Here is a 27209-nt window from a genome sequence, read left to right as displayed (position 1 = left end):
ACAGCTGAAACGCAGCGGCGTGGCGGTTCCGGGGCGTAGTGAGGCGCTGGGGCTTCGTGCCGGAGGCCGAGTGGAAACTCTCAGACCCTCTTAAGGCAGTGCTGGGACGTCAGGGAGTGACACTGCTCTCCAAAGTCAAAAGCTGAAGTAGCGAAACTGTCTTTCATATATTCTGTAGCCGAGCGATACGGTGTGCCGCGAAAACGCCACCCCACGGGCTCAGCCGGCCTCAGCCCTGACCCGGCTCCAAGTATTTCGTTTGCCCTGCGGGGAGGGAATTGGGGGAGGTCTGAGCTCGTCTCCTGTTCTTGCGCAGGGAGGCGGGGGAGTCAGGCCCCGAGGTGGGGTGTCACAAAGTCGAGGGGCGACTGGGATTGAAGAGGCTCAAGTGTCAACCTCCAGCCCCGCCCCGCCCGCCCGCTTACTGTGCTCACGTCCCACCCTCTAGAAACAAAAGGAGAACCATTTTCCCAAATCGTATGTGAATGCTGTGGAGGCTCACCTAGCCCTATTGCTTTTCATATTTTTTTAGTTGTCAGTGGACCTTTATTATTTATTTATATTGGTGCTGACGATCCAACCCAGTGCCTCACACGTGCAATGCAAGCGCTCTACCATTGAGCTACCACCCCAGCCCACCCAAATCCCTATTTCTTTGACAATAATATGGTGGGTGCTCTCCTATTTTAGGTCACTCCCCCTTCCACACATTGCTCTGCTACCTAGGATCTTTTATTCAAACACAAGACACAATGCTAGCAATCTGTAGAAATTCTGTACTTCAATGAACTCCTTAAATAGAAATGCCACTACAAAAATATACATTCTCCAAAAAAATTATAAGGAAAGAAGTAGAAATTTCTTAAAGACATTCCGTAGAAACTGGAATTAAAGCATCAGCAAGAGGGGGTGAGAATGAGGTCTCTAGGCCATCTTTTTGGGACTGATGAACAGCATCTCTGATCTTAAGATTTAATAGATAGTTATCCAAAAGGCATGGAATTGCCTTCCAAAAAAAGAGACAATCACATTTTGGATTGTTTTGTTTCTTAATTCTTCAAGTCACACAAACAAAAATACCAGGAAGGAACGGAAAGGAGAAAGAGCTGGAGATCAGCATGGACAAAAACTCAAGTCCATTAAGTGAGCTTGTTTAAGGGCTGGAATGTGAAGATTGAGGCAACAAGGACAATTGTGAAAAACTGAAGGATTAGAGCCCTCCTTCTTTCAGATCCCTCTCTGCCTTGCCTTTAAGAATGCTAGCAATTTCAACAGTTTGAGAGAGAATGGAGTTTGGATCTCTTTTCTTGGAGTGATCCTCAGGAGATATTCTTGGTGTCCATTTTCTTAATAGCTCCTGAAGACGGGATAGCTCACTCTGGAGATCAGAGATTGTGGGAGCTAAGAGGCCCAGCTGGGGAGGGGGCAAAAAAAGGCAGAAAGGAATATTATTACAGTTCTAGCTTTCTGCTTCTCAGATCTGTCCACTACTTCTGGTGTCTTTAATGCCCTTCCCTTCCATCTATGCCCTAATTATTCTTAATCTAAGCCACAAGCAGTTTCCCCCACCCCTTTACACTTCCAAATCTACAGTTTGTTACCAGCAGGGCTGGTACTTTTACTTCCCAATGCCCCTAGCCCCTTGTCTTCTCAGCTTTGTTTATCTGGTTCATCAGAGAAGCCCCTTCTCCACTCCCAATCCATCTTCCCTTCTCACCTGGACCTCAGGCCTTCCCCTTAGGTAGCAGCGTCTCCAGAGCCTGATCTGGGGTCCCAGACATCCAGGCAGCAATAGCCCTGGAGGTAAAGGGCAAGCTCCCCAATGTGAGGGGAGCCCCCACTCCTGGTCAGCCAGGCTTTCAGAGGAGATAGCAGGTCGAGGGAGCCAACGAGAAGAGACTGCCAGTAAGGAGGGAGTATCTCGCCAAGGACAGAGCTGATTCAAGGGTGTCAGAGCCCCTCTAGAGAAGAGCCACACAGAACTGGGGAGGCCAGGAACCATGAAGTTCGACTAAAAAGGAAAGGGAAATCAACTAGTAACCGAGATGGTAGATAACCCTAATTTCTCCAGACTGGATCAGGAAGGGATATCCACTAGTAACTAAAACTTAAGCTTCTTCCTCAGAATTCATCTGTTCTTAAGTTTCAAATAAGCCTTAGGGCTGAATAGAGTTGATTTTAGAGAACTTTATAAAATATGGACATGAGACAGGAAGACTAGTATGTGGAAATAAACACAAGAAGGATGACCTCTGCTATTCTAAGACTAATGTCTTCCTGGAGACAGGAATGGTGACAGCTGCAGAAGAAGAATGGGTAGTTTTCCCTGAGGAACTCAGACATTGTGTCTTTCAACTTCTCCTCTAGTAGCACGAACCTGAGGGAAAGTCAAGGGATCTCAGAAAATCTAGGCATCTCACCTGCTGTCGAGGGAACCAGGAATCTGGGCAGTGCTCCAGGTCATAGCCAGGATTATGAAATTGTAATATTTGTTCATTGCTGTAGCGTAAATTCCAGTCCCAGACAGACAGCTGCCCATTAACAGAGTTCCCATTTGGGGGCTGGGAGTATCCTGGAGTATAAACTTGAGTAAAAGAATTGAACTGCACAAAGAAAGCAAAGAAAAATGGTGATTAATGTTTGTGTTTGTGTGTGTGTGTATCCCAAATCTAGAGACAAATCATGAAACTCTCACCTCATAGTTCAGGCATCAAATGTAGACCAAAAGTCTAGTCCTGAGACTGATTATCGACTTTTCCCTCTGAACTCACTTATGAGAAGTGAGCCACAGACCTCACTTCTCATAAAATAAATAAAAACTAAACTTTAGAGAGTACGTCTCAATAGAAAAGGAAAAAGGGAAAAAAATTAGACATCACTGACCTGTCCACTCTGCTTTCCACGTTCCCAAGGGGTATTTCTCAGGAATGTAAGAGTGTCCGGAACCCTGACGCTGTCATGAAGCGCAAGAAGAAAAAACTCAGAGAATTCAAACTCAGCTGGAAACTGCTGGAGGAGCTGCCAGACACAATCAAGGAAGAGGAGAAATACTGGGGCCTGAGAAGAGAGAGATTAAGAGGTTGGTAGGATTGTGTGGACCTAAAGAGGGAGGATGACACAATGACAAGGGATGGGGGACATAGGCAACAAATGCTAAAGGGGTCAGAGAATGAAAACCTGAATCCAGTGTCGTGAAAGTGTGCATCACCTTCCGCTTCCATACCCTCAAACCTCACTTCTCATAAAATACATCAAGACTAAATGTCACTTTAGTGGGGCCTTACTTGTGGGTCTTCAAGATCAGCCTAATCTCAGGACCCATCTGACCTAATTCCCCTCCAGTGAATTTATATTATGCAATTTTCTCATTTCCTTACTTCTTTAGTAATACCCCAAAACAACCCAGATTGTTCTCACCTTTTCAGCAGCCCCAGTTCCCCTAAGCCGGGTCAGGAAGGGGTGTCCTGCTGCCACCCACTCTCGCTGCACTAGTGACTGGAAGCCAAACAGTGTTCGGGCTTCAGGGGCTGAAAGCAGCTGGACGAGTGAAGAGAGGAGGCCATTGAGATCACGATCACTGCGCTCTGGGTGATAAAGAGGAAGAAGGGACAAAGAAAAGGGGTCCAAGAAACAGGCAGGAGAGAATGAGAAGAGGAAAAGGCAAGGATGATTGAGGGGCACGGGGAGAGAGTTTGGGATAGGCAGGATTGAGAGGGCACACAAAAGTGAAGAGAAAACAAAGAGCTTGAATGATTCACTTCCTAGACTCCTACTGGATAGAAATATCCAGTTTCACATGTAGGAAACAGAATCACAATTCTCAAACTAGCTTCCACAGTGACCTTCTCACCCCAACCTCAAATACCCTCCACTGACAGAAAGAAAGGCAGAAAGAGGCTAAGAACACCTTCATGTTAGGGACAAGCTTTAAGAGGAATGTAGAGATAACTCTGAAGGATGGGATCTAGAGCTCATGGGTAGTTCCTAGTAAGAGAAGAAAAGGTGAGAGTACTAGACCGGGACAAGCCTATGGATCTTCTCCCTTAACAGAACCTATCCAGGTGGGTAAAGGAAAAAGGCAAGGAATGGAGCCAGGTGACTCAAGGCACTTACCTTGAAGTACTACAGAACGAACCCTGGATGTCATTAAAACTGAGATGTCACTGGCCTTTCGAAGACAAGACCTGAAGGGGCAGGTGAGGAAAATGGGGAAGAATGATATACCCAGGGAAAGGGAGTACTGGGTCATGGGATGAAATAGGGCCGCAAAAATCCTGCCCCTTCTTCCAAGAAGTAGCAGTAACAGTCCTGGGAAACCAAAAAGAATGATGGAAAGCCATTTTAAGAATCCAAGTTAAGCCGGGCCCAATGACACATGACTAATCCCAGCGTCTTGGGAGGCTGAGATGGGAGAATCGCAAGTTCAAAGCCAGCCTCAGCAAAAGCAAGGCACTAAGCAACTCAATGAGACCCTGTCTCTAAATAAAATACAAAATAGGGCTGGGGATGGGGCTCAGTGGTCGAGTGCCCCTGAGTTCAATCCCTGGTACCCGGAAAAAAAAAAAAAAAGAGTCCAAGTTAATAGAAGTTAAAATTATAAATCATGACTAAAAGAAGGAGGGGAGTACCTGACATAGTCCAACCATCGAGTTCCTTCCAAGGCTGAGAGCCATTTGTCCTCAGCTACAGATGAGTCTATCAGGGAGTAGAGGGGTCAGAAGGGCAAAGAGGTCAAAAGAACTCAGGATTCAGGTGTATAGCCTGATGGGATAATAATAAGTCAGGTATGGCCTCCTAACGCTGAGGGTAGGAATGAAAAGTAAGTGTAAATTGCCATGAGGTTTCTTTCTTATTAGTTGTAGATGGACACAATACCTTTATTTTATTTATTTATTTACTTTTATGTGGTGCTGAGGATGAACACAGTGCCTCATATGTGCTAGGCAAGTGCTCCACCTCTGAGCTACAATCCCATCCCTGGCCATGAGGTTTCTAAAATTATATTGTGTTAATGGGATTGAGGATGTAGCTCAGTGGTAGAGTGCTTGCCTAACATGCACCAGGTGCCAGTCCCTAGCACTGAAAAAAAAAAAAAAAGTATGTTATTTGCTATACAATATTGTAACTATAAGAAAATTCATTGTGGGCTGGGGTTGTGGCTCAGCGATAGCACGCTTGCCTGGCATGTGTGAGGCACTGAGTTCGATTCTCAGCACCACATATAAATAAATAAAGGTCTATCAACAACTAAAAAAAATCCTTAAAAAATGCATTCTATAAAAAAAAAAGAAAAGAAAATTCATTGAACTGTACACTTAGGATAGGTGAAATTTGAATTTTATAAAATTATTTTTTAAAGAATTAAGTTGGGGCCAGGAACATGCCTGTAATCCCAGCAACTCTGAAGGCTGAGGCAGAAGGATCATAAATTTTAAGCAATTTAGCAAGACCTTGGGAGTGTAGCTTAGTGGTACATTGTCCCTGGATTCAATCCCAAGTGCTGAGGGGTGGGGGGGGGAAAGCTGGGGCAAGTAGGCAGTCATTCAGTAAGTCTACAGGAGATGGGAGTTAGAAAACTAAATGAAGGAAGGATCATTGGACTGAATGGTTACATATCTATAGCAGAGAAAAGGGTAAACCAGGTAAGGGTCAGCTGACCCAAGAGTGAAGAGTGAAAAGTTATTCTCACCAGGCAGGCACAGGGCCCTCAGCTTCATGTGGGCAAGTTGAATATCTGCAAGACTAGGCAGCTCATCCATAGTGTCTACCAGGACGACGTCAGAATGCCCAGCCTGGAGCATGGACTCCACTGCTCTGGAGGGGAGGAGTCAGAAATTAAGGAAAGGAGTCTTCCCTGAACACCTAATCCGTGAGTCTTCTCATCAGGCCCCCCCTTACCTGATATCCTCCTTGTTAGGGTCACTTGCTGTATAGAAGCCTCCACAGCGGAGAAGATCACTACCCCCAGGGTGATGCCAGGACAGGCGCTTTAGATGGATGTGAAGGATGACATTGAGGGAGAAACACTAATCCCAAGCTATCCTTGCCCCCACAATGACCTCACAAGGGTCCCTCCTTCCACATTGTCCCCTGACCTTCCATGACCCTCTAATTCCAAATATTACCCTATCCCCACACTGACCGGTCCACGGCCCTGACGGAAGTGTCCAAATGCTCTCCTGACCTCACTGTCCAGAATTCGGCTGGGGACCCAGAAGTAACGGGGGAGGCTGTGAAATTGAAAGTGATGTCACAGCTGTAAAGCTGATATTACAAGGAAGCTGTTTTGCAGAGACATTCCAAGGGATCTCAGGTTTTAAGAACAAGGAGGTAACACAGATAGCTTTGTAGAGAACCTAGGAGACTGGAGTTTGCTGGAATTTCTAGCTTTAGAGGATCTGAGAACTATAGGAAGATTGGAAGGGCAGCAGGGGTTGCAGTGGACCAGAAGATCACCTGGTAGCTACGTCGAACCTCTCATTGACAGTGCTAACCCTCCAGCCTTTTGCTCCCTGATTCTTCCGCTCAATCTCCCAGTCTTCAAATGTCTCCAAGAGAGGAATAGGTGGTTTCCTGGAGCCAGAACCCTGGCCTAGGGCAGGAAAAGGCACAGAGGAGAAAGAAAAGGAACCAGACACAGTTTCTCCGCTCTCTTTGTTTTGGCCAGCCCCTGCTGTTTCAGTCTCCTTACCCTATGGCACCCTTACTCACCAGCCTTGCTCAGGGCTGCTCCTGCACACTGCTGGGTGTGACTGCTCTGAGCTCTGGCTTGAACAATGGCCATGGTCACCTATGGAGGAAAGTACATCCCATCCTTTTGTCTTAGACTGAAGAAGTGAAAAGAAGGAAATGGGGCCATGCACTCCACTGTCTTTACCAATAGTGAACAGCAAAGGCAGTCCCTGGAGGAGGGGGCTTCCATAAGTCATGGGAACTGGGGTCAGGAGAACATATCTAGAACCACAGAATGAGAATATCAATTCTGGGAAGAATCTTAGGAATAATATCATCCTACCCTCCCATTTTTCAGAGGAGGAAACTTGCCCACAGTCAGACAACTGGTAATTGTCCCTTACTCTCATGACACTATCATTTAATACAGCCGTTTAGCTTCTTCTGGAGGAGAGGAGCAAGAGGAATGATGAGAGGGACCCTGGAGGATGGGGAAGTACTGGGAGTTGCCAGGGAGAGGACCTCCATATTCTAAGGAGAGGCGAGATCTTTATTTAGGGGCTCCTTACCTGAAAGGCTTGAGGCTCTAGTCCTCCAGCCTCAAAACCAACTCTGAGCAGCCGGAAGTCTTGGCCATGAATCAGAATCTCCTCAGGGATAAATTTAAGCTGGGATCCTGGACGGAGGAGCTGAACTCGGGACAAGCCACTCACTGAAGTCAAGAGTTAGCATTGTAACCATGGGGTCCCTCTGGGAGGAACTCGAACAGCCCATCCCACCCCATTCCTGGCTGTATTTGGGGAATAGGATGATGATGATGATGAGGGTCCCAACACCCCTTTCACCAAACCCACACACTTACCAGCCTCTAATCTCCCAATGTTGACGAGTGCAAAATCATATTCACTGCTCAGGGGCGTATCCTGGAGGAAGCACATCTGTAGTAACCCTTGTCTTCCCTAATTTGGTGGTCCCCACCCACTCTAGGAGGCAATGCCCCTAGAAATAACCCCTATTGGCTATCACTTATACATTCAAAAGACACACCTTAATCCATAACTCTTGTCTAAATCCTTCTAGACTCCCCTACCCATTTAACTCTCGCTGTCTGTTCTGTTGTCCTAGTCATCTCACCTGACTCCGCTGCCATCCATAGGGCTGGAAGGTGACCCTAAAGTTAGTACAGATCAGGGTTCCAGACAATTCAGGTTCTAGCCCTTTCCTCAGTCCTGGGGCCCATGCTAGGATCTGTTCCCCTAAAAGGGAAGAAGGGAAGCCTGGTTATGACTAGCCTTAATGTTACTTGGCACATAGTAAATGAGAAAAGGAGGAATGGTCAAGAAAACAGGATGGGGCTGGGGATAGAGCTAAGTGGCAGTGCCTGCAATAGAAGAAAGACAGAAAACAGGGAATAGCAAGGTCTAAGCTCTCAACCAGATAGGGACAGAGGGAAAAAAGGAGGCCTCAGACAGAAGCACTTTGAGACAGGAAAGGAACTCAGAGGTATCTTTGGTGAGGCTGTGAAACAAAGTTGAGTAGGATGAAATTTGGAGGTGTCTTAGGAAATCAGGTCATTACCTGGGAGGCATCCAGAGGCCAGGCAACTGCCAAGCTGACGACTCCTGGGCTCAGGCATCCTGTTTCCCTGGACAGACTTTGGTCCCAACTGTTGAGAAGGGTGTAGGGTTAATGCTGGGCCTCCCCAACTCTGGGGTCTAGAATTATCTCAGCAACTGCCTTTGAAGGCTTCTGTACCCAGACTCATGGGGAAACTGAGCTCTGCTGTGGGGAACCAGGATTGGGGTTGGCAGGCAGTAAAGGGAGGGGCTGGTTAATGGATAATGAGACCACATGAGACTGTGTAAAAGGCAGATCAAGCTCCATCAACCAAAGTTGATATGACAGACACACCCTCTTCCTCTAGATCCTTTTCTTCCCCTCCGTATCTCCACTGCATCCCCATTCACACTGTCTTGCCAAACCCCCAATCCTCCTTACCCTCATCTCTGGCTCCTCCTTCTGGGGGGCAATGTTGAAACTCTGGCCCCGACCCCCCCACCACATTTCTCTGGCTCCATCCGGGGATGGAGCAGTTAAGGGTGGGAAACCTTAAGGATGCTCAGTCCTTCTGGGGAGAAGCTGAATCTTGTAGTTGACAAGACGGAGGTTAGGAAGAGAAGCAGTGGGGAAGACAGGAAGGAAACGGGCATTTGAGGTGCACAGAGCACAGTTTGGGGTCTTTGGAAAGGTATGTCCAGCCCAGCAAGAGTAGGCTCCTCGGAAACTTCAGTCGATTCTGGAGAGGGCGGGAGACAGGCCCAGCCCCTTAAAGGAGAATGCACACAATTTTGGAGAAGTAGAGAGGAAATGGAGGAGCCTGAGAAAGATGAGAGGAATAGAAAACAGAGAAAAATGCCGAGACCCCCTTCTTTACCCCAAGCCCACATCCTACTCTCTTCCTGTTCATGAGTATTAGAGATGTTTAAGGGAGGGGGGGGGCTGTAATACTGATTACTGGAATGACTTGGGCTATGTCTTCGGACTCTTCCAGGGAGGACTTTCCTAGGAAGCTCAGTTTTTGTTTGGCTTCTTAAAGGGCACAAGAGGATAGGGATGCAGAGTAGTTCAGGTCTGCCTACTGCCTTCTCTGACAAATCTAACACAAATGGTTGTGAAGAAGTAAATGGAAAACTGGATCTCAGATTTTGTCAGGAAAGGTTCAAGAATTGGGGAGAGGGCTGGTCACAATTTTTGTTCATCCTGCAGAGTACCTGAAACATGGCTCATGTGAAGAGATCAGAGGAGGAGGAAGTTGAGATGTGTCCAGGATGCAGACACGTTGCAGGTACATTTGTGTGCATGTCTTTCGAGTGGGGCTGGGAGGCCAAAAACAAGCCCTTACACTTAAACCTTGACCATTAAAGCACACTAGGCGTACCTCTCCACTCAGGCTCCAACTAAATGGCAGTAAATCCCCAGCCCAGGTATGTGACTCCACCCCTTCAGCCCAGACACCAGATCTCCAAATGAATGATTCATGTTCAGGGCTTTCAAACCTGAGGCTGGAAACTTTCAGTACAAGATCACAGCCCCCCTCCTTCCCTGCTGCAACCCAAGAAGCCAAGATGGTGGGGGAGGTCTAGAAACAAGTAGAGGAGATGCAGCCGAGGGTCACTTGGGAGAAGCAATGCAAAACTGTTTATTATGAAAAAGACAGGAAATAAAATACAAAATAACAGTTTAATGAGCCGCTGTTTTATTGTTTTTTGACTCTGTACAGAGGCAGCAATCCTTAGGTGGGGGCTCCAGTTTTCCAAACTGACATTCAACTCTCCCCCTCCCCGCAGCACACATACCCTTCTGGCCTCAGCTTTAATAAAATTTCCCTGTCTTGGCTGCAACTATGGAAATAGTGAAGATATTGTGAGACAGGGAGTCAGTCTGGAACAAAAAAGTATACACCTGCTAGGAAAGGGGCCCAGAAGCCTAATTCTAGAAGTTCTAAAAGCTACTGAGCACCACCACCCCACCTCACACCCCTGTACCCAATTCACGGACCTCAACCTCTCCGGGAAAGAAAATACTTCCCAAACTCTGTTGTAAATAAGAAAACAAAGCATAGGAAGTGATGTGTACCACAATTTTAAAATCCCATTATCTACTTCTCACTACTCTTCATTCAAGAGCAACATTCTGTTCTTTAATACTTTTGAGGTATGGGAGCAGCAAAGGAATAGAGAGGAAAAAAAAAAAACATCAGGGGGAATGGGTGGGGGGATTGGAGAGAAATAAATTGGATGATTTGGATCAGCACCTAACCAGGAATGCAAAGGGGGGCAGTAGCTGATTATTAACAGGACCACTTTTCACTACCCCCAACACAAACCCGGTAGAAGTTCACTGGATGAAAAGGAGGGTGGAGAAGCAAGGGGCTGTATCAGATTTTTCCATTTTCAGAATCCTGCTCTGGTTGCAGGTTTGTGCCAGGAGTGAAAGCTGATTGGGAGGGGCAGTTGGAGGAGGGAGGTGGAGCTGAGTGACTCACAAGATGAGTCACAGATCCAGTTATAAACATAAAAAGAGGCCAAGGTCCTTCCCACCCCCACTCCTCTTAGCCAGTTTCCGTTGCTCCTTTTTACTGTCCCTTACCCATGTGGTCAAAAAAGGAAGGTGGCACAGAGAAAGTCTACATGGGGGCATCATAATAAATATTTTGTTAATCAACTTAAGTACAGGGGGCAAAACGCCCTATGATTTACAGACTGATCAGCTGCAAAGAGACAGAGTGCCTGTATGACTCACTGAATCTGCAGTTGAAAGAGCCTGGAGGGAAAGAAGGAAATTAGAAAAATCTGGGGTGCAGGTGGTTACAGGCAGGGAAGGGGCTTCTAATTCTGGCTCTCACTAGTGGCTGTATGTCGGGGGCACTGCCTCCTTGGAGAAAGAAGAGGACAAAAGAATCCAGAGGTATCTGAGTAATTCAGGGATAATCATCTCTGAAATGCTCCTGTATTAAAAGGAAAAAAAGTGCCTGGAACTTTGGACATGTGGCTAAAAGGAGTCATAACAGCAAAAGCTAGGTTCTCAGAAGTCAGCTCCAATTCTTTCTGGCTCCAAAATATACAATATGCTCCAAAATACACATTGCTAATTTTTGTGTGTTGGTCTGAGCTTCAGTTTTGCTTTGAGAAGATGAGAGCCAACAGGAGGGAAGACACTTCCATTCAAAGTCCCTGCACAGTGCTGGGTTTAACGCCACCCTCTCTACTCCTTAAAAAGACTGAATCTTAAAAATCATCGTCATCATTATCATCTATATATTTTGTTGAGTTAACTTTTAACTCTCAATAAAAATTAAGGGAGGAATCCAGAGGCCTACCCTGTAACGTATCTGTTCCACTGTGGACAGGACAGAAAAATGTGGAGGGGACAGCACTGTCCTAAATCAAAAGGGGAAAAATAAGAAACCTGAAAATCTCCCCTCTACATTAAAAACTTCAGTAGGTACCCTAGATGCCCTGGATTAAAGGAACTAAGTGCACTTAAATTTAAGCCTGAGATGATTTCATACTTTATCTAGGGATTCAGGGTCCACCTTCTCCCTTCACTCACATACTCCTCCTTAACCAAGGAACTTTTGCTCATTTTGAGTACACCCCATGTAACCCCTCCCTCCCTTCTTCTCAACAGAGATTGCCCTTCCTCTTTCCTACAACAAACCAACACTTGTCAGTCTTAATTTCCCAGATATTATTCCTAACTCCCAACCCACCCAACCCCTCTGCCCCGTAATAAAGCAAACATCACTATCCCCCATTAAAAAAAAAAAAAAAAAAATCCATTGTTTCAGGGTCCCAAATCCTTAGAATGAAGAGGTTTTTTAAAATCTCTTAATAGTACCTTCCCGAGCTTTAAAAAAAATCTTAATAAAATCCTTACATAAGGCCTAAAGCCCTTTTTCCTCATAATTACTTCCTTCCTCTCCCCATCAAATTTCCATCTTCTTTTTTTTTTTTTTCATTTGAAAAGAGAGTAAAAAGAACTGAGATCGGCTTATTTATAAATAAAAACAAACATGATACAAAGTTTCTGGTTTTGTTCATTTGTCCTCCGTTTTTAAAACAAAAGCATTAACTAAAATCTAACAACAGATCAAATTCAAACATAGCAGTCCAATGGAGGATCAACTTCCCTGGTTTTATTCTCTGGGGAAACCCCTGGTCTGTTTCCACTTCTATTGGTCCAGGCCATCATCCTATGATATGGAAGCCTAAGGGAGTGTGGGGAGAGCCCAGTGTTGGTTTAAGCCACTAAGTGTCTTGTACATGGTAGGGATGGAGGCTCACATGGTGGAAGATTCATCAGTGTTATTCAACCCCAGAAACAGGGACAAGACTAGGGTGAGGTGAACAAGGCACTCACTGTGGGCACAAAATGGAAGAAGTGATTAAAAACCCAGGTAAATACTATTTTGACACAGTTTTTTTAAAAATTAAAACTAAAGTTAAAAAAAACTCATGATGAACAACATTTCAAACATTTAACTAAAGACAGGATCTGTCCTCATACTTGATTAATCCAACCTCACTTCTCTCACCCAAATTCTGGTCCTTGGTCAGATCCTGTCTTCAAGATTTTGATTTTTGTTCAACATGGATTTTTGGCGTTCATTTTTTTAAAAAATACTGAACTTTTAAAGTATTGGATTACTGAGTACTCATTTAAATTGTGTGCCTGAGGGGAGTGCACATCTCATGCTGGGTTCTTATATACATATCCCTTTCTTTGGAGTCTCGTTGCTTCCTTAAAACCAATCTATTGTCAAATAAATGCCTGAGAATTAATAGCCACAGTTAATGATTAAATCAGCAGACTAGTCAATTTTGGAAAATAAGTGACTTTCGCCTTTGTTGAGGAGAAAGGAACCTTTCTAAATTGAGCAGTTCTAATGAGTGAGTCTTGACTGGCTTTGTTGGTGAGGGAAAAAATGGGATGAAAACTTTCGGGGACTGGGCAGAAGGAACATATGCAAATCAGAGTACCCCCAACACACACATTCCCAGCTTGTGCGCCTCGGATCAAATGTGGGGACTCTATTCCACTACACACTGATGAACACATACCTCAACAAAGAAGTTCAAGCACAGAAAAATAGCCCCAATTAAAACTCTGGACACTTAAGTACACTTATTCCCCTTCTCCATATGCACCTAGGAGTGTATACAATTGCATAGTTGATTTTTCCCCCAGGAAAAAATATAAAGAAACGGAAAACTGGCCCAGGAAGGACTTCTGGCTTAAAGCTCTTAGAAATGGTTCTGGCCAGATCATAAGCTGCCCAGACTTGTGCTTTGTGCAAAATGCAAAGGACCTCCCCCCAACTGTGTCTACATCCCTATCTGCTGGATAATAGGGTTGGGTCAATGAAAGGGAGAAATCCAAAGACAGATCAGCTCATTGGGAGTTATCTGTGATCTGTGGTTATAGTTCACTAAAATATATTTCTCTAACTACCTTTTTATAAATTGCCCTAACCCCCACCCCATGTTTCAACTTCAGTCCTAATATCAAAAATATCTCTTCTTACAAAGTTTTTTTATTTATTTATTTTAATAAACTAACCACAGATTAAGGTCAGCTCTGGCTTAACAAAAGAAGCCGGGATGTTAAGTTCATTCTCCAAAAGTAGAGAGGAAGGAGAAAAATCACTTAAATAGGAAAAAAAATAATAATAATTTTTAAAGTGTTTTGTTTGTCGGGGTCCTTTTGTTTCTTTTCTTTAAAAAAAATTAGTCAATAAAATAAGTTGCTTTCTACAGAAAAACAGCAGCAGAGGATATTAGTGCTTTATGTAGGTTTTTGGTTTTGTTTGAAACAGTCTGGCCAAATGTCTGTCCTTATCCCACCCCTCCCAAGATGCACTTGACCCTCACATATGGTTATTGCTAAGTAGTTAGATCACTCTGCACCCATTCACCTGGAGAAAATTCAACACACAGCTGCTCTTCTCATCACTCTCTTTTCCAGAGGAATTTTTTTTTTTAATAAAATTAAAATCTTTTAAAAAAAAAATCACAACCTTCTTAACTTAGCTGAGCTCAGCCTCAAAAAGGATGAGGAAAAGAGAGGAGGCAATCTCCTTTCAAACTAGATAGATGACTATTCAGAAGGAAATCAAACTTCAGAGGAAAAAGAATCCCCTTTTAAATTCCTCCGCTTCCCATCTCCATAAACTGGAATTTAAACTACCTTCCCCAACAAGCATTCAAGAGCACACTTTACTGTCTTGTCTTTCCAGATCCTTCTGGAGGTAGAATTTATCCAACTCTAATTACTACCCTATTCAAATCAATAGTAAATTTTGTCCAATATCTATTTCCCTCCACACTCCACCACCATGTGCTTTATTCCAACCTAAAAGAACTTTGGTCTCTTTTTTTCTTTAATTAACTGAGAATCTACTTTACCAGTTTCTCCCCCAGACATCTGTCCACTTCCCACTCCCACACACCAAACCCTCTCATACTACTTTCCATTAGATCCTGGGATGGGACTGAAAGGGTTTTGAGACAGAATTACCGTCCCTACCCCTTTGTACCTCCTCAGTCCCATCAAGTCAAGCTCTACAAAGGAACAGTACAGCCCTTGAGGCACCTTCCAACCCTGACCTGATCTTGCCCACTTGGCAGCACTCAAGCACACACACGTATGTTTCCAGCCAGGCTCCCATAAACATTTCTGCATCTGCCCCATCAACCTGGGGGGCTGGGTCTTGATGAGCCAGTGTGTTGCGCTTAACTTTCTTCATTCGGCCCCCTTACCCTCACAGGTTCCATCCACTCAGAACCTGTGCACCAGCAGCTCCCCACCCGGCTCACGTTCCCGCCTCCTCAGTTCTTCCCTGTAACAGCAAGAGCAGAAGTTGTTTGTCTCAGGGTGTCCATAAAAGCTGCAGTTCGGTTGTTTGCATTTGGTCTGGGTTGGGGGAAGCCCCCGGGGGCCGCCAGCCCATCCATCTGGCTCAGGGGGTTCTCTATAGCCATTGCTATAGGAATCAGCCACGCGAAAGTGGGGTGGTAACAATGCACCCCTGTGAACTCCATCCTTGGAGTGACTGCCTGGATCCAGAGAAGGGATGCTGTCCTGGTGGGAGTAGGGTCGCCCGGGAGGGCACTGTCTGGGAAAGGTCGCATATGGTGGCAGGCCCCCCCCACAAGGACCCCCTGCCAACTGCCTTCGGGGTTCCTGGCAGTGCACTCCACCCCCAGAAGGCCGAGGGATAGTAAAGCCCCCAGGATAGCCAGTAGAGTATGCCAGTGCCTTGGACTCTGCTCGGGGGGCAGTCAGTTCCTCCCCGCCATCTGGCTCTGGCTTTTTGGCCGGGGGAGGCCCACTCCCTATCCCTCCATTCATGATCTTCCTCTCTGCCTCCTTCTGTTTCTGCTCTGCCAGGAATCTCTCCTCAGCATCAGATAGGTAGCGCTGGATCATCTCCTCCTGATATTGGTGACGGTGACCCATCTTCAGGGTTCCAACAAAAATAAATTTCCCCTCCCCTTGCATGGCAATCCTCATAATGCTCAGGCTTTGCATCACCTCCTGGCTATACTTGCTCCCTCCATTACCAACAGACTCAGATGTGGGCTTCTCAGATACAGGTCCATCCCCCACTACCTCCTCTTTGACACCTTTCCAGCTCTTCAGTGAGTTTTTCTTCTTCTTCTCCAGTGTCTCAGTGCCACTGCTTACCCCCGACCCGGTTCCCACCCCTCCAGGCTTAGAGCCCTTGCTGTGCATCAGGCCTCCCATGTTCTTCTTGAGCTTGCTGCCCAAGGTTTTGCCAAAGCTGCCCAGTTTGTTAGCCACAGAATCTGCTCTTTTCTTGTCTTTCTCCCGATCTCGCTTTGACTTCTCCTTCCGCCGGCTGCCTTCATTGCTGGTAGAACTACTGCCAACTGACTCCTTGTCTGATTCCCCAGATTCAGGAGTGGATCGGGGCTCATCTCCAGCTGAGGCTGTGGGAGACTCAGGTTGGGCCAGAGGAGCCTAGAAGAGACAAAAACAGTGCTGACGGTTATCCCAATGGTTTGGGCTGGACCTTGGGCCCATCCATCAGCTCTCAGGGCTCCCTGCAGCCGCTGTTATAGGAATTAGCCATATGGAAAGGGTACCAAGTACCCTGTGAACTCCATCCTTAGATTGCCTAGCTCCAGAGAATGGCTGTTGTCATGACAGGGAAAGGTCACCCAGGATTCAGAATCTGTCCTTCTCTGGCTCTAGTCAGCTTTCTCATGGGTTAAAGATGTATGTACTATCCAACTTTGATCTCAGCCACTGCCATCTGACTCCTTTCTATTCTAGATACCAAAAGAAGCCTCACTGCTCACCATGTATTGTATGGTGAACAACCATACAATACTCAGCTTCTGGGTAAGGAGGGAGAATATTTCAGATACCAGAATGTCCTTTATTATAAACATCTCTATATCAAGTACTGTTCAAAAATTAATCTAAAGGAAGTCTTGGCTAGTCACAACCAACAAAGCCCAACCATCCTTTTAAACTTTAGCACTCTGATGTTCATCAATTTTCTCTTGTTCCTGCTGTTCTAACTTAGAACCCCCGGGGTCCCAAAACTCCTGAAAAAATTCTGTCTCCTCCTGGTGCCTAAAACAGGTCTAACTACAGCATGATTGGGACAAAGTAATGACAACCTCAGGTTCATCAGAAAATGTTTTTGTTTGTTTTGTTGTACTACAGATTGAACCCAGGGGCTTATATGTGCTAGGCAAGTGGCTCTACCATTGAGCTACATCCCAGTTCCTAGAAAATGTTTCCTTTTTTAAAAAATTTATTTTTTAGTTGTAGTTGGACACAATACCTTTATTTTATTTATTTATTTTTATGTGGAGTTGAGGATCGAACCCAGGGCCTTACACCTGCTAGGTGAGCACTCTACAGCTGAGCTACAACCCCAGCCCTAGAAAATGTTTCTTAAAGACCGCATTTTAGTATAAGAAAGCAGAGCCTGATTGGAGAAATATAGTCCACAGAGGAAACTAACAGGTAGCAAGGTAGGAAAAGGTATCCTTTGGAAATTATCTGACATCTTCCCATTACTCCTAACCTTGATGCGTAAGCTACCTCTCAGAACAGATTTAGAAGGTAAGCACTAATCAGATCTCCTTATTCTGTCACTGAAAGTGAGGCAAATGTGGGTAGGGATGGAAGAAGCTTTCACCTGTGCATCAGAAGACAATGGGATCCACTTCACATTCATGTAGCTATGCAGCAAATGCAATTTAACCTCTAGGGACAGAATTACACTGTGAAAAGGAGAAAAAAAAAAAGGATTTAAAAACTTAATGTGATCTAGTAAAGAAAAGGGGTATGATATAGTTAAGAAAGGTGGATGGAGGGGCCTCTACACACGGCTTAGGACTCAAACAGAAATGGGTTTTAATCAAAGCTCCACCAATTACTAAACTTTTGTCCTTGAACAAGTCACTTCAACCTCCCTGAAACTCAGCTTGAGTTAATAATGGGTGTCGATAATCATATCTATCCTGTGGCATTGTGTTAAAATAGTGTTTAGAAAGGGCACAGCCATGTCTGGAAAATACGAAATACTAAACAATAGCCATTATTATAATAATATTAGGTGAGGACTTATTTTTAAAAAGCCATAAATGCTGGACTTTAAAATCAAACTCCTTCAGCCAGTTCCCAAAGTTTCAGAGGCCCAAAGAAGGAAGCACCAGGTAAAATGTAAGGGAAGAACTTTTACGTTCATATGCTGGGAGGCAGAAAGAAGTTAAACAGGCCACGGAGAGTGAGAGGGAATGTATTTTTATTGCTGACTAAACTCCAGAAAGACAAAACCCACAGCAAACTAATTTGGTCAGTTATTTAAAATTCTTTTCAATTAAGCTGAGATAAAGTGTGATTTGATTTTCTGACCACTGCTTTGGTGATTCTGGGATGTATGAATGGAGGAACATTCTTCCTACTGTTAAGAAAAGAATGGCTGAGGCCCCAGGATTCCCATCTTTCACAGGAAGACAAAGCACCCACAATATGCAAAAGTCTTGGTGCCTAACCCCTCTTCCCAAAGAAACTTCAGTTAAGATGCAACTGTCTGGCCTCTGAGCTAAGAAAAATCCCCAGGACATAGCCCCTGCTTATGGAAGAGAGTCCAGCTACAAAATAGGATGGAAAGGCTAGGCCTGCCTCACCTGGCCAATCGAACATTGTCATTGTCATCTTTGCCCCACTCCCAGCCCTTTCCTGGGTCCACAGCAAAGTGCAAGGGCAACAGCTTATGCTCTGAATCTGTAAGTGGGATCACAGCTGGGGAGGAAAAAAGATGCCATCAAGAAATCTCCTTGAGGAGAGAGGAAGGCAACTGAACACAGACTGACTTCACTAAAATCATATACAAGTCTCTAGTCATAGTCACTTCTCAATTCTTACATGTGAATGGTCCCAGGCATTAAAAAACAATAGGCTAGTTTTCCCCTACCTCCCAACACACAATTTAGGCCACTAATCTCCATGACTCCCCACCAGTCAGTCAACTAACTCTCATGATATTCTTGAGTTGTTTATTCAGGGAATTCAGAGTCATTAAGATAAAGACAAATGCAGCAAAGCACCTTTTAAAAGGTGCTATGACCTTAATCCATGAGCCCTTTTCTCCAGAGCAAGGAATATAATTTATGTTCCCCCCTCAAACCTTTTGATTTTTTAATTCAAAAACTCTGGTGTACTGTATAACTTAGGAAAAGAGTACCAACATGCATTGTGTGGGCTTGTATGTTGCCCTTAATTCTTTCCTCCTATGTTAGCTCTCATTTCCACTCTTCTAAGTGAAAATAATGCAGACCAAAGGACACTAGAGACATAGACATGCATTTAGCACCTTGTTCCTTGGCATTCTCCTTCTGCTCCATGGACACAAGTGCAGAAAAGTGGGCCTGATCATAGGCGAGCACCAAAGGAGATCGGTGACACTGGCTGGCTGGGACCTCCAAGGGCAGATAGATTCCCCCAAAGGGAATAGGGGCAAATGCTGTAGGAAACCATAGAGATTATTACTAAGGCTGTGTTCTTGCCTAGTGGAAAATCCCTCCACCTGCCTCTGCCAACTGAGTCCCCACTTTCATTCCAACTTCTTTAATAATTGTTTCCAAAGAAGTCTCAGCAATTAACCCCAACTGCTTTACTCTGAATCTCTTCAGAATTTTGCATTTGTTCTAGTATGTATCTTTTCTTCCCCCACTAAAAGTCTATATATTTTTCGTTTCTTTCTTCTTCTTTTTTTTTTTTTTTTCAGTACCAGGATTGAACCCAGGGGTGCTTAGCAACTGAGTCACATCCCTAGCCCTTTCTATTTTGAGACAGGGCCTTGCTAAGTTGCTAAGGCTGGCTTTGAACTTGTGATCCTCCTGCCTCAGCCTCCCAAGCCACTGGGTGTGCACTGCCTGGCTTATACACCCACTTTTCTGCTCTCTTCCTGGTGTTTATTCCAAGGCTCTGCCAATAGTGGGTGCTCAGGGTGGAATGAGGCCTGGCTGGCTGACTCACCTTCTCCTCCAGAGTCCCTCAGCATGGTGTCTGCCACGACGACGATGGGCCTCCTAAGCACATGAGCAAGGACAAAGACATGGAACTCTTCTAGGCTCTCATAGACAGGCTCCTCTGAACTTTCCACCCTGGAGTTGGAGAAGAGAACAGGTGGAAGGGGCACAGTGGAAGGAAGCAGGAAAAACAAAGTGAGAGCCCTGAAGACCAATTCTGAAGACAGAGAAAAGCAAGTCCTTTCCTTGTTTTTCAATCTTAAGGCTACCACTGATCTAGCTGATTATTTTATTACTAGCTGTTTCTACTTCCATTTCACAAATAGGGAAATCCAAGAAAGAATATTTGAAGGCTCTGTGGCTAAGGTGGCATTTGGAAGTTAAAGGTAATCCCTGTCTCTTAATATTCATCTTGCTCAACAAGTCCCTCAGTTCTCTTATCCAGTGGCCCAATACACAACAGCATAACCTCATCCTGCTTATCTTACCTACCACAAACACCCACAATTTGTACTAATCATGTCTTACAAAAGAAAATTCCAAAATTCCTTTTTCTGTGTTCCCTTAAAAAATAGCCTCACATTCTACTCAGTAGCTTAATCAGAAATTTGTGAAATATTCCCATTTTTTATCTCAAGCTTCAATTAATCATGTGGTTAGATCAATTCCATCTCCTGTGTGTCTCCTGTCCCTGTCTCTTCTGACCTATCTTTAGTCTATCACTCGCACACCCTCAGCCCTCTTGCCTGGATTATTACTACTATTGCCTTTAGTCTCACTCCCCCCTCCACCCCATCATCCACTGTGGTATAAGTGTGTTCAAATACAGAGAACATACCGTGCTTTTACAAGTGTGCCCTTGTCATGGGTCCTCTCTTTCCTTTAAACAACCTCTTAGCACAGTGCTCTCTAGACAGAAAACTCCAGAAAAATTCTTTCCTCCTCCCCATTTTGCCACACTTACCCACCACCATTGGCTCCATTGGTACCTAGATGCATTCGGGGTTCACTTGAGGCAAGTTTGATCAGTTCATTCCATTCCTTCTGCCATTCATCCTCTGTATATACCAGCCCTGACTATGAAAGATAAGCAGGGGATGCCAAGCAATGAGAAGCAAGATTCTAAGAGGAAATACCCATTTTAATTAATTAGTCTCTTAGTACTTGATTTACAATTGTACCACAAAATCAAATTTCTTCCCTTTTAAAGTCAAAATCCATAGAAAGAACAGTCTATTATCTTTCTCACATTTTAAAAATCTTCTATTCTTTTCTGACCCATTACAATCTGGTTTTTATTTCTGCCTTTCATCCTACTCTCCCAATCCCCGACATATCACTTCACCTAACTCCAGTAACGGATAAGTCTTTCAAATTGCCAAATTCAGGGGCTGGGGTTGTGGCTCAGCAGTAGAGCACTCTCCTAGCCCTGGGTTCGATCTTCAGCACCATAAAAAAAATAAATAAATAAAATAAACGTATTTTTTAAAAAATTGCCAAATTCAGTGGACTCTCTAAAATCCCCAAGATGACCTCTCAAATCCTTATCTCTAAGCCCATATTACTTCTTAATTTCTATTATTCACATATCCAACTACCAATTAGATACTTCTACCTGTCCAGAGCTACCTCAAATTCTTGACGTAACAACTTCTGTCTCTGCCCAAACTCATTCTTCTTTCTATATTCTTACCTTAGTGAACACCATCAATTATCATCCTAATACCCAAACGAGAAACCAGGGAATTATCTAAGATTCCTTTCCTTCCTTTACCCACCTCATATCTGGATCCCTTCAGTCAATAATTATGAAGCATTAACTACTTCAGTGCACCCCCAACTTGTTTGTTACCTCTAGTCATGTACTCATGTACTCTTCTAACCAGCTTTCTACAATGCTACTGGAAAACTTTTTCTAAAGTTAAAATCTGATGATGTTTGTGTCCTGATGAGAATTTTTTTAGTAATCCTCATTGTCTGACTGACTTAGTTGAAACTCCTTCCCACTGCATGTAACACCCACTTCCTGGCCCCTACCCACTTATCTAGTTGAATAGCTCCCTGATTTAAAAGTAGTACCTGAAGTGCATCACGTTGTTTTGTACCTCTGAGCTTTTGTCTTAGTTGCTCCTTTTCTGCCTGTTGTAGTCCACTTGTCTATCTGGTAATTTCTAAACTTTCAGGATAAAACTCAAGTACCTCTCCTCTGTGAAGTCCTTCCTAAATATCCCTAGTAATTTAAACACTCCTTTTTTGTGCCTTTTCTTCATACCTGTTTCATTTTGTTGCAATTATGTGTTTGAAATCTATTTCCTACTACTGCTCTTAAAAGCCAGGACGGTGTTTTATGTAATGTGTTCAGTGCCTAATTTGTGATCAGTAATCAGTAAATACAAGTTAAGTAAAACTGTAATTTTTATTAAAGGAGTGTGTGTAGTGGTATGATTTAAAAATATCATACTGGCTTTAGCATGTATATGATAATTTGAGAGACAAGTTTACTTTTTAGACTTTATTTGGCTTATATCAGTATTAAAATGAATTTATACTGTTTAATTAAATACCAACAGTAGAAGGATCACATTAGAAACATGAAGAATTTAAGAGCTATTTTAAGCATTTTTAGTAAAAAAGACAAAAAGCTATTTTCAATTTATAAATGCTATTACAAATTTCATTTCAATTAAAGATAAAAAGAACAATGCACAAATTATATGTGGAAGATTCTAGTCACTCTCATATAATCTCTCTCTCTCTCTCTCTCTCTCTCTCTCTCTCTCTCTCCCCCCCCCAGGAGGATCTGACTTCNATTCCACCCTGAGCACCCACTATTGGCAGAGCCTTGGAATAAACACCAGGAAGAGAGCAGAAAAGTGGGTGTATAAGCCAGGCAGTGCACACCCAGTGGCTTGGGAGGCTGAGGCAGGAGGATCTGACTTCCTCTTGCCTATTTCTGATTCCTATTTTTAATACACATAACCACTAGGTGGCATATACTTCTAACCTTATCATTAAGAAAATATTAGGCTTTACCATTAATTTGAACAAAAACCAAGAAGGCTTGAGAAATCAAAACTAATTAAGTTTGGTGTTTGGTACTAGAGTAAGCCAAAAGAAGCTCCTCAATCCTCTTCCCATTCCCCCTGCCAAGGCTGGGTACAATGCCACACACTTCTAACCTAAGACAATTACATAGGCCACATTTCTAGTATGGAACTTGCATTGTGCTGAGCAAAAGAAGTAAAATGATTGCTCCTTCATTAGCTACTATGCATTTTTTCTTTTGGAAGGAAAGGAGGTAAACTTAGGATAGAACTCAGGTACTTGAGGGTCTCCTGTCTAAATAGCATCATAATCTAACCCCATCTTAAAATAAAATAATAATGATAAGAGATTTAAAAGCTGGAATTGGGCACACCTATTTTGACTATTTCCATAATTTTCACTTCATAATTGGTATGCTCTTGTTTGTCCTCTTCTTGTCCCTGGAGCAGTCAAATCTAAGGTTCAGGTGAAGAAGCAAAGCTAACTACTGATTTGCTAGGCTGACTCTAGCTCAGACAAAAGACACTTTCCACAATGCCAAGCCCAAGTTTTGTGGCAAGAAAGATTGTCACTTGCCAGGCGCGGTGGTGCACGCCTGTAATCCCAGAGGCTCAAGAGGCTGAGACAGGAGGATTGTCTGTTCAAAGCCAGCCTCAGCAAAAGTGAGGTGTTAAGCAACTCAGTGAGACCGTCTCTAAAATACAAACTAGGGCTGGGGATATGGATCAGTGGTTGAGTGCCCCTGAGTTCAATTCCCAGTAACCTACCCCCCCCCCAAAAGAATATCACTTATATTGCTTTGCCCATGGATTTATTTCTAATATTTATTGGATGATTACGAACAGGATTCTAATCTTAATATCATCTTAATTTTGACAACTAAAATCTTTGTTTCTTGGTGATGCTGGGGATTACAGGGCCTTATGCATGCTACACAAGCACTCTACCAACTGAGCTATATTCCTAGCTCTCTGGATATAATTTTTGAGAAAGAAACAATACATCTTTCTTATATATTTTAAAACTTAGGACATAAATTTTTTTTTCTTTATACCAGGGACTGAATCCAGGGGTACTTAATCACTGAACCACATCCCTGGCCATTTTTCATTTACAGACAGGGCTTCTCTAAGTTGCTGAGGCTGGCTTTGAACTTGTGATCCTCCTACCTCAGCCTCCCAAGCCACTGGAATTATAGGTGTGCACCACCATGCTCAGATAGGACATAAAAAAAATTCTAAATAAAATAAACTCTTAGTTCTATATCATTACCAGATATAATAATAATGTCAAAGGAGGAAAAAAAGAAACTAGATAGAAGGACAGAGAAAGCTTCTGAAGAGATATTCTCATATTCAATGCCAGAAACAACCAAAACATGCCCCCCCCAAACAAACAAAAAAACCCAGATATACATGAAAAGCAGGGGATATAAGCATAAAAGACAGAACCAAGAAAAAAGGGACTATGGAGGTCTATTATTTTATGTAAATTATAATATCATTATTAAAGAGAAGGGATCAGTCAACTTTTTCTGCAAAGAGATAGATAATATATATTTTAGGCTCTGCTATTCTATTATTGGAATAGGAAAGCAATTACCTTTATAAACATACATGAAATAGACAGGGCTGTTTCATTTTGCCCAACCTCTGTTATGAGGATGGAAAGTACAGATAATCTATTGCTACTTTTTTTTCAATTTTTAATCCATCTAAAACTGAGTATATGCATCCAAAAACTTAAGCACTAACATTCTATAAGAATTTGAAAACATAAGTCCTTAAAAATTAATCTAGCCTTATTTTAAGCCAAAAACCAAAATAAAAAATCCTTAGAATTTTCATACCTCATTTTGCAAAACACTGCCACGGAAGGTATTATCTTTCATATGAAAAGCACAATGTTAGACACCTCTTTTTAAGTCTCAGCTTCCCTACACCAGTTCTTATGATTGTATCAGAGAGCATTTACCCTATGGTATAGGTCACTTGCATTTTCCATAACTTTCAGGATTACAAGGGAAATAATACTGATCTGATTGATTTTATTCGTCTCTGGATAACTTCGCTAAGTTGGTAATGTGAGGACACAAGGTGCCCCCCCCAGGCCTCCTACCTCCTTGTTCTGCTGGGTTTGCTGCCACCTCCAGCGCCTTTTCAGTGCTTCCTTCTCGACTCCCTTCTCCATCAGTGCATACAGAGCTTTCCTCAGCATCAAGTCCCGATCATGGAAACCCCACATCCCTATGGCAAGAAAGCATGACGTAAAGGAGCCTTACCTGACTCAACTCCACTTACTAATTGTGGTTTGTGGTTTTGTTTTTGTTTTTTACAGTTCTCGGGATTAAATACAGGGCCTTGAACAAGCTAGGCAAGTGCTCTACCGCTAAGCTTCACTCTGAACCCCTTGTACATGAAATTATTAATTATGATACACAGACATTGGCATGAAGAAAATCAGGCTAAAGACCACGTTCAAAGAAACTCTAGATGTAATTTAGGGAAGAAGTACTAATCAAGAAAGGATGCTCCTACTCTGGAGGTTTAGAGACTTTGAGAACCTGAGAGTGAGGGATATAACACCTCCCACAAACTCCTGACAGGAAGCCCTCATTCCTGAGGCAATTCTAACAAACTTAAATACAGAATAGTGGCAGACAAGACTGATCTGGCACACAGCAATCAGTATCCAAGCTTGAGGAATGGCTAGAAAATGGAGAACTTTTTTAAAACTAAGAGCAAATAATGTATTGAGTTATGGATAGGTTTAGTAAGTTAAAGTAAGTAAGTGTCAAAAAGGACTGCTGAAGGACTGGGGATCTAGATTAGTTGGTAGAGTGCTTGCCTTGAATGCACAGGCCCTGGGTTCAATCCGCAGCACCACACACACACAAAAGGACTACTGAAAACATCTTTTTTATACACCAAAGGAATAACTATCAAGTAGAATTTTACACACACACGCTCACACAGAGTTGTATATTGCTTGCTTAGTGTTGCTCATTATACCTAGAAGTCAGCTCACAGACTGGGGATTAAGCTAAACCCTGTGTTCACCTCAACAAGACTGAAAAACCAGGACAGGGCTCTCTCCCATCTCCTGCACACACACACACACACACACACCCAAAAAAAAAAAAAAACAAAAACTGCTGTGTACTAACTTCTGCCAAGGATCAATTTGGTTGCGTCAAGTCCTACACATAAGATTTGATTCAATTTCTTCCTTTCTACCAGGGTATAGAAAGCTGTTTTCAAGACTCACCAAGAGAGGCTGCATGCAGAAGGCAGTTCCCATCTCCAGTAGTTGCCAAAGGAAGCAGCCTCTGACAGGTGGGGTCCACACTAACCCACCAATTCAAACGTCCTGGAGAAACATGACAGCAGATTAGCCTCCTCTAGGAGTACTACCCAGAATAAAACCATTGCTCTATTACTCTAAATCTTCTTAAGACATATTTAGTCAGTCAGAATCTGGTGAGCATAACTGGTTAGATCAATGGATCTTAAGTAGGGACAATTTTGTTCTAAGAAAACTTTAGGCAATGTATGGAGATATATTTGCTTACCAAAACTGGCAGGGGATTTGCTACTAGCATCTAGTGAGGAAGAGACAAGGGATGCTTCTAAATATAATGCACAAGGCAGCTTGCGCAACAAAGAATTATCAGGCCCAAGATGTCAATTGTGCTAAGATTGAAACTGCTGGCTACTTGGACTGGCCCTGATTTCTTCACTCTGGTCAGGAGATCTGTAAATACTGTGGCAACAAAACTCAGTATAAATCCATTATCAATATAACAAATACAACTCTGTATTATCTGCATATGTGATAATCAGCATATCAGCACGTATGTGGTATGACTTTAAAGACAAAAGCAATAAGACAAAGTATATGAAACACCCAAGAAAATGAGCCTTGATTCTGTATAGTCATCTAATACTTCCCATTATTTACAGGAGGAAATACTTTAGTTAAAAATAAATATATTTACTTAAAAACTTTATTTAAAAGTTTTCTTGAACTACAGAAAGAAAAACTGGCCTAAATTTCACTAGCCCAGATGACTTGCTAACTTTTTAAAAAACTATAAATGCATGTAATTAATATAGACAGGTACAAAAGGAAAAATAAACACTCTCTTAGTATGCCCCACCTCCCCTCCAGTCTTTCTCCCATGGGAGTTTTTTTTGTTTTGGGTTTTTTTGGGGGGTACACCAAGTATTAAACTCAGGGGCACTCAACAACTGAGCCACATCCCCAGCCCTATTTTGTATTTTATTTAGGGGACAGGGTCTCACTGAGTTGCTTAGCACCTCACTTTTGCTGAGGCTGGCTTTGAACTTGAGATCCTCCTGCCTCAGCCTCCTGAGCCACAGGCGTGCGTCATCATACCCGATGAGAGTTTTT

The 27209-nt window shown here is 43.3% G+C and overlaps 2 protein-coding genes and 1 long non-coding RNA gene across 6 annotated transcripts in view; 1 reads left to right on the top strand and 2 right to left on the bottom strand.

Moving 5' to 3' along the window:
- Positions 1-756: 756 nt before the first annotated feature.
- On the bottom strand, positions 757-9582 carry Mtmr11 (myotubularin related protein 11). Of its 2 annotated transcripts, none has more exons than XM_048814930.1 (17): positions 9444-9582; positions 8251-8338; positions 7807-7928; positions 7535-7595; positions 7242-7384; positions 6712-6790; positions 6457-6592; positions 6143-6230; positions 5899-5987; positions 5690-5814; positions 4629-4695; positions 4114-4184; positions 3418-3584; positions 2884-3057; positions 2421-2603; positions 1718-2011; positions 757-1414 (listed from the first exon to the last, which is right to left on the bottom strand). In XM_048814930.1, the coding sequence occupies exons 1-17, from the start codon at positions 9450-9452 to the stop codon at positions 1211-1213; spliced, it is 2100 nt and encodes a 699-aa protein (XP_048670887.1). In that variant the 5' UTR covers positions 9453-9582; the 3' UTR covers positions 757-1210. The 2 variants fall into 2 exon arrangements, with proteins under 2 accessions (XP_048670887.1, XP_015358517.1); XM_015503031.2 differs by lacking the exon at positions 9444-9582 and adding an exon at positions 8671-8980.
- On the top strand, positions 2942-10111 carry LOC125620283. Its single transcript, XR_007351903.1, has 3 exons — positions 2942-3079; positions 4051-4196; positions 9439-10111. It is a non-coding gene; the product is annotated as an uncharacterized LOC125620283 (long non-coding RNA).
- The window catches only part of Otud7b (OTU deubiquitinase 7B), a 53219-nt gene continuing 35915 nt past the window's right edge, over positions 9906-27209 (bottom strand). For all 3 annotated transcript variants that reach the window (XM_015503029.2, XM_048814929.1, XM_015503030.2), the window contains 8 exons: positions 26064-26165; positions 24915-25042; positions 20716-20828; positions 19759-19886; positions 19094-19243; positions 18408-18522; positions 17414-17498; positions 9906-16218 (listed from right to left, as the gene is read on the bottom strand). In XM_015503029.2, the coding sequence (XP_015358515.1) occupies positions 15013-16218; positions 17414-17498; positions 18408-18522; positions 19094-19243; positions 19759-19886; positions 20716-20828; positions 24915-25042; positions 26064-26165 (2027 nt within the window). In that variant the 3' untranslated portion in view covers positions 9906-15012. The remainder of the gene's footprint in view (positions 16219-17413; positions 17499-18407; positions 18523-19093; positions 19244-19758; positions 19887-20715; positions 20829-24914; positions 25043-26063; positions 26166-27209) is intronic.

This window comes from Marmota marmota, unplaced genomic scaffold (assembly GCF_001458135.2).
Source record: "Marmota marmota marmota unplaced genomic scaffold, marMar, whole genome shotgun sequence".
NCBI classification, from domain to species: Eukaryota; Metazoa; Chordata; class Mammalia; order Rodentia; family Sciuridae; genus Marmota; species Marmota marmota.
The sequence above is the reverse complement of the archived record's forward strand: the minus strand, read 5'-3'. Positions and strand labels throughout refer to the sequence as shown.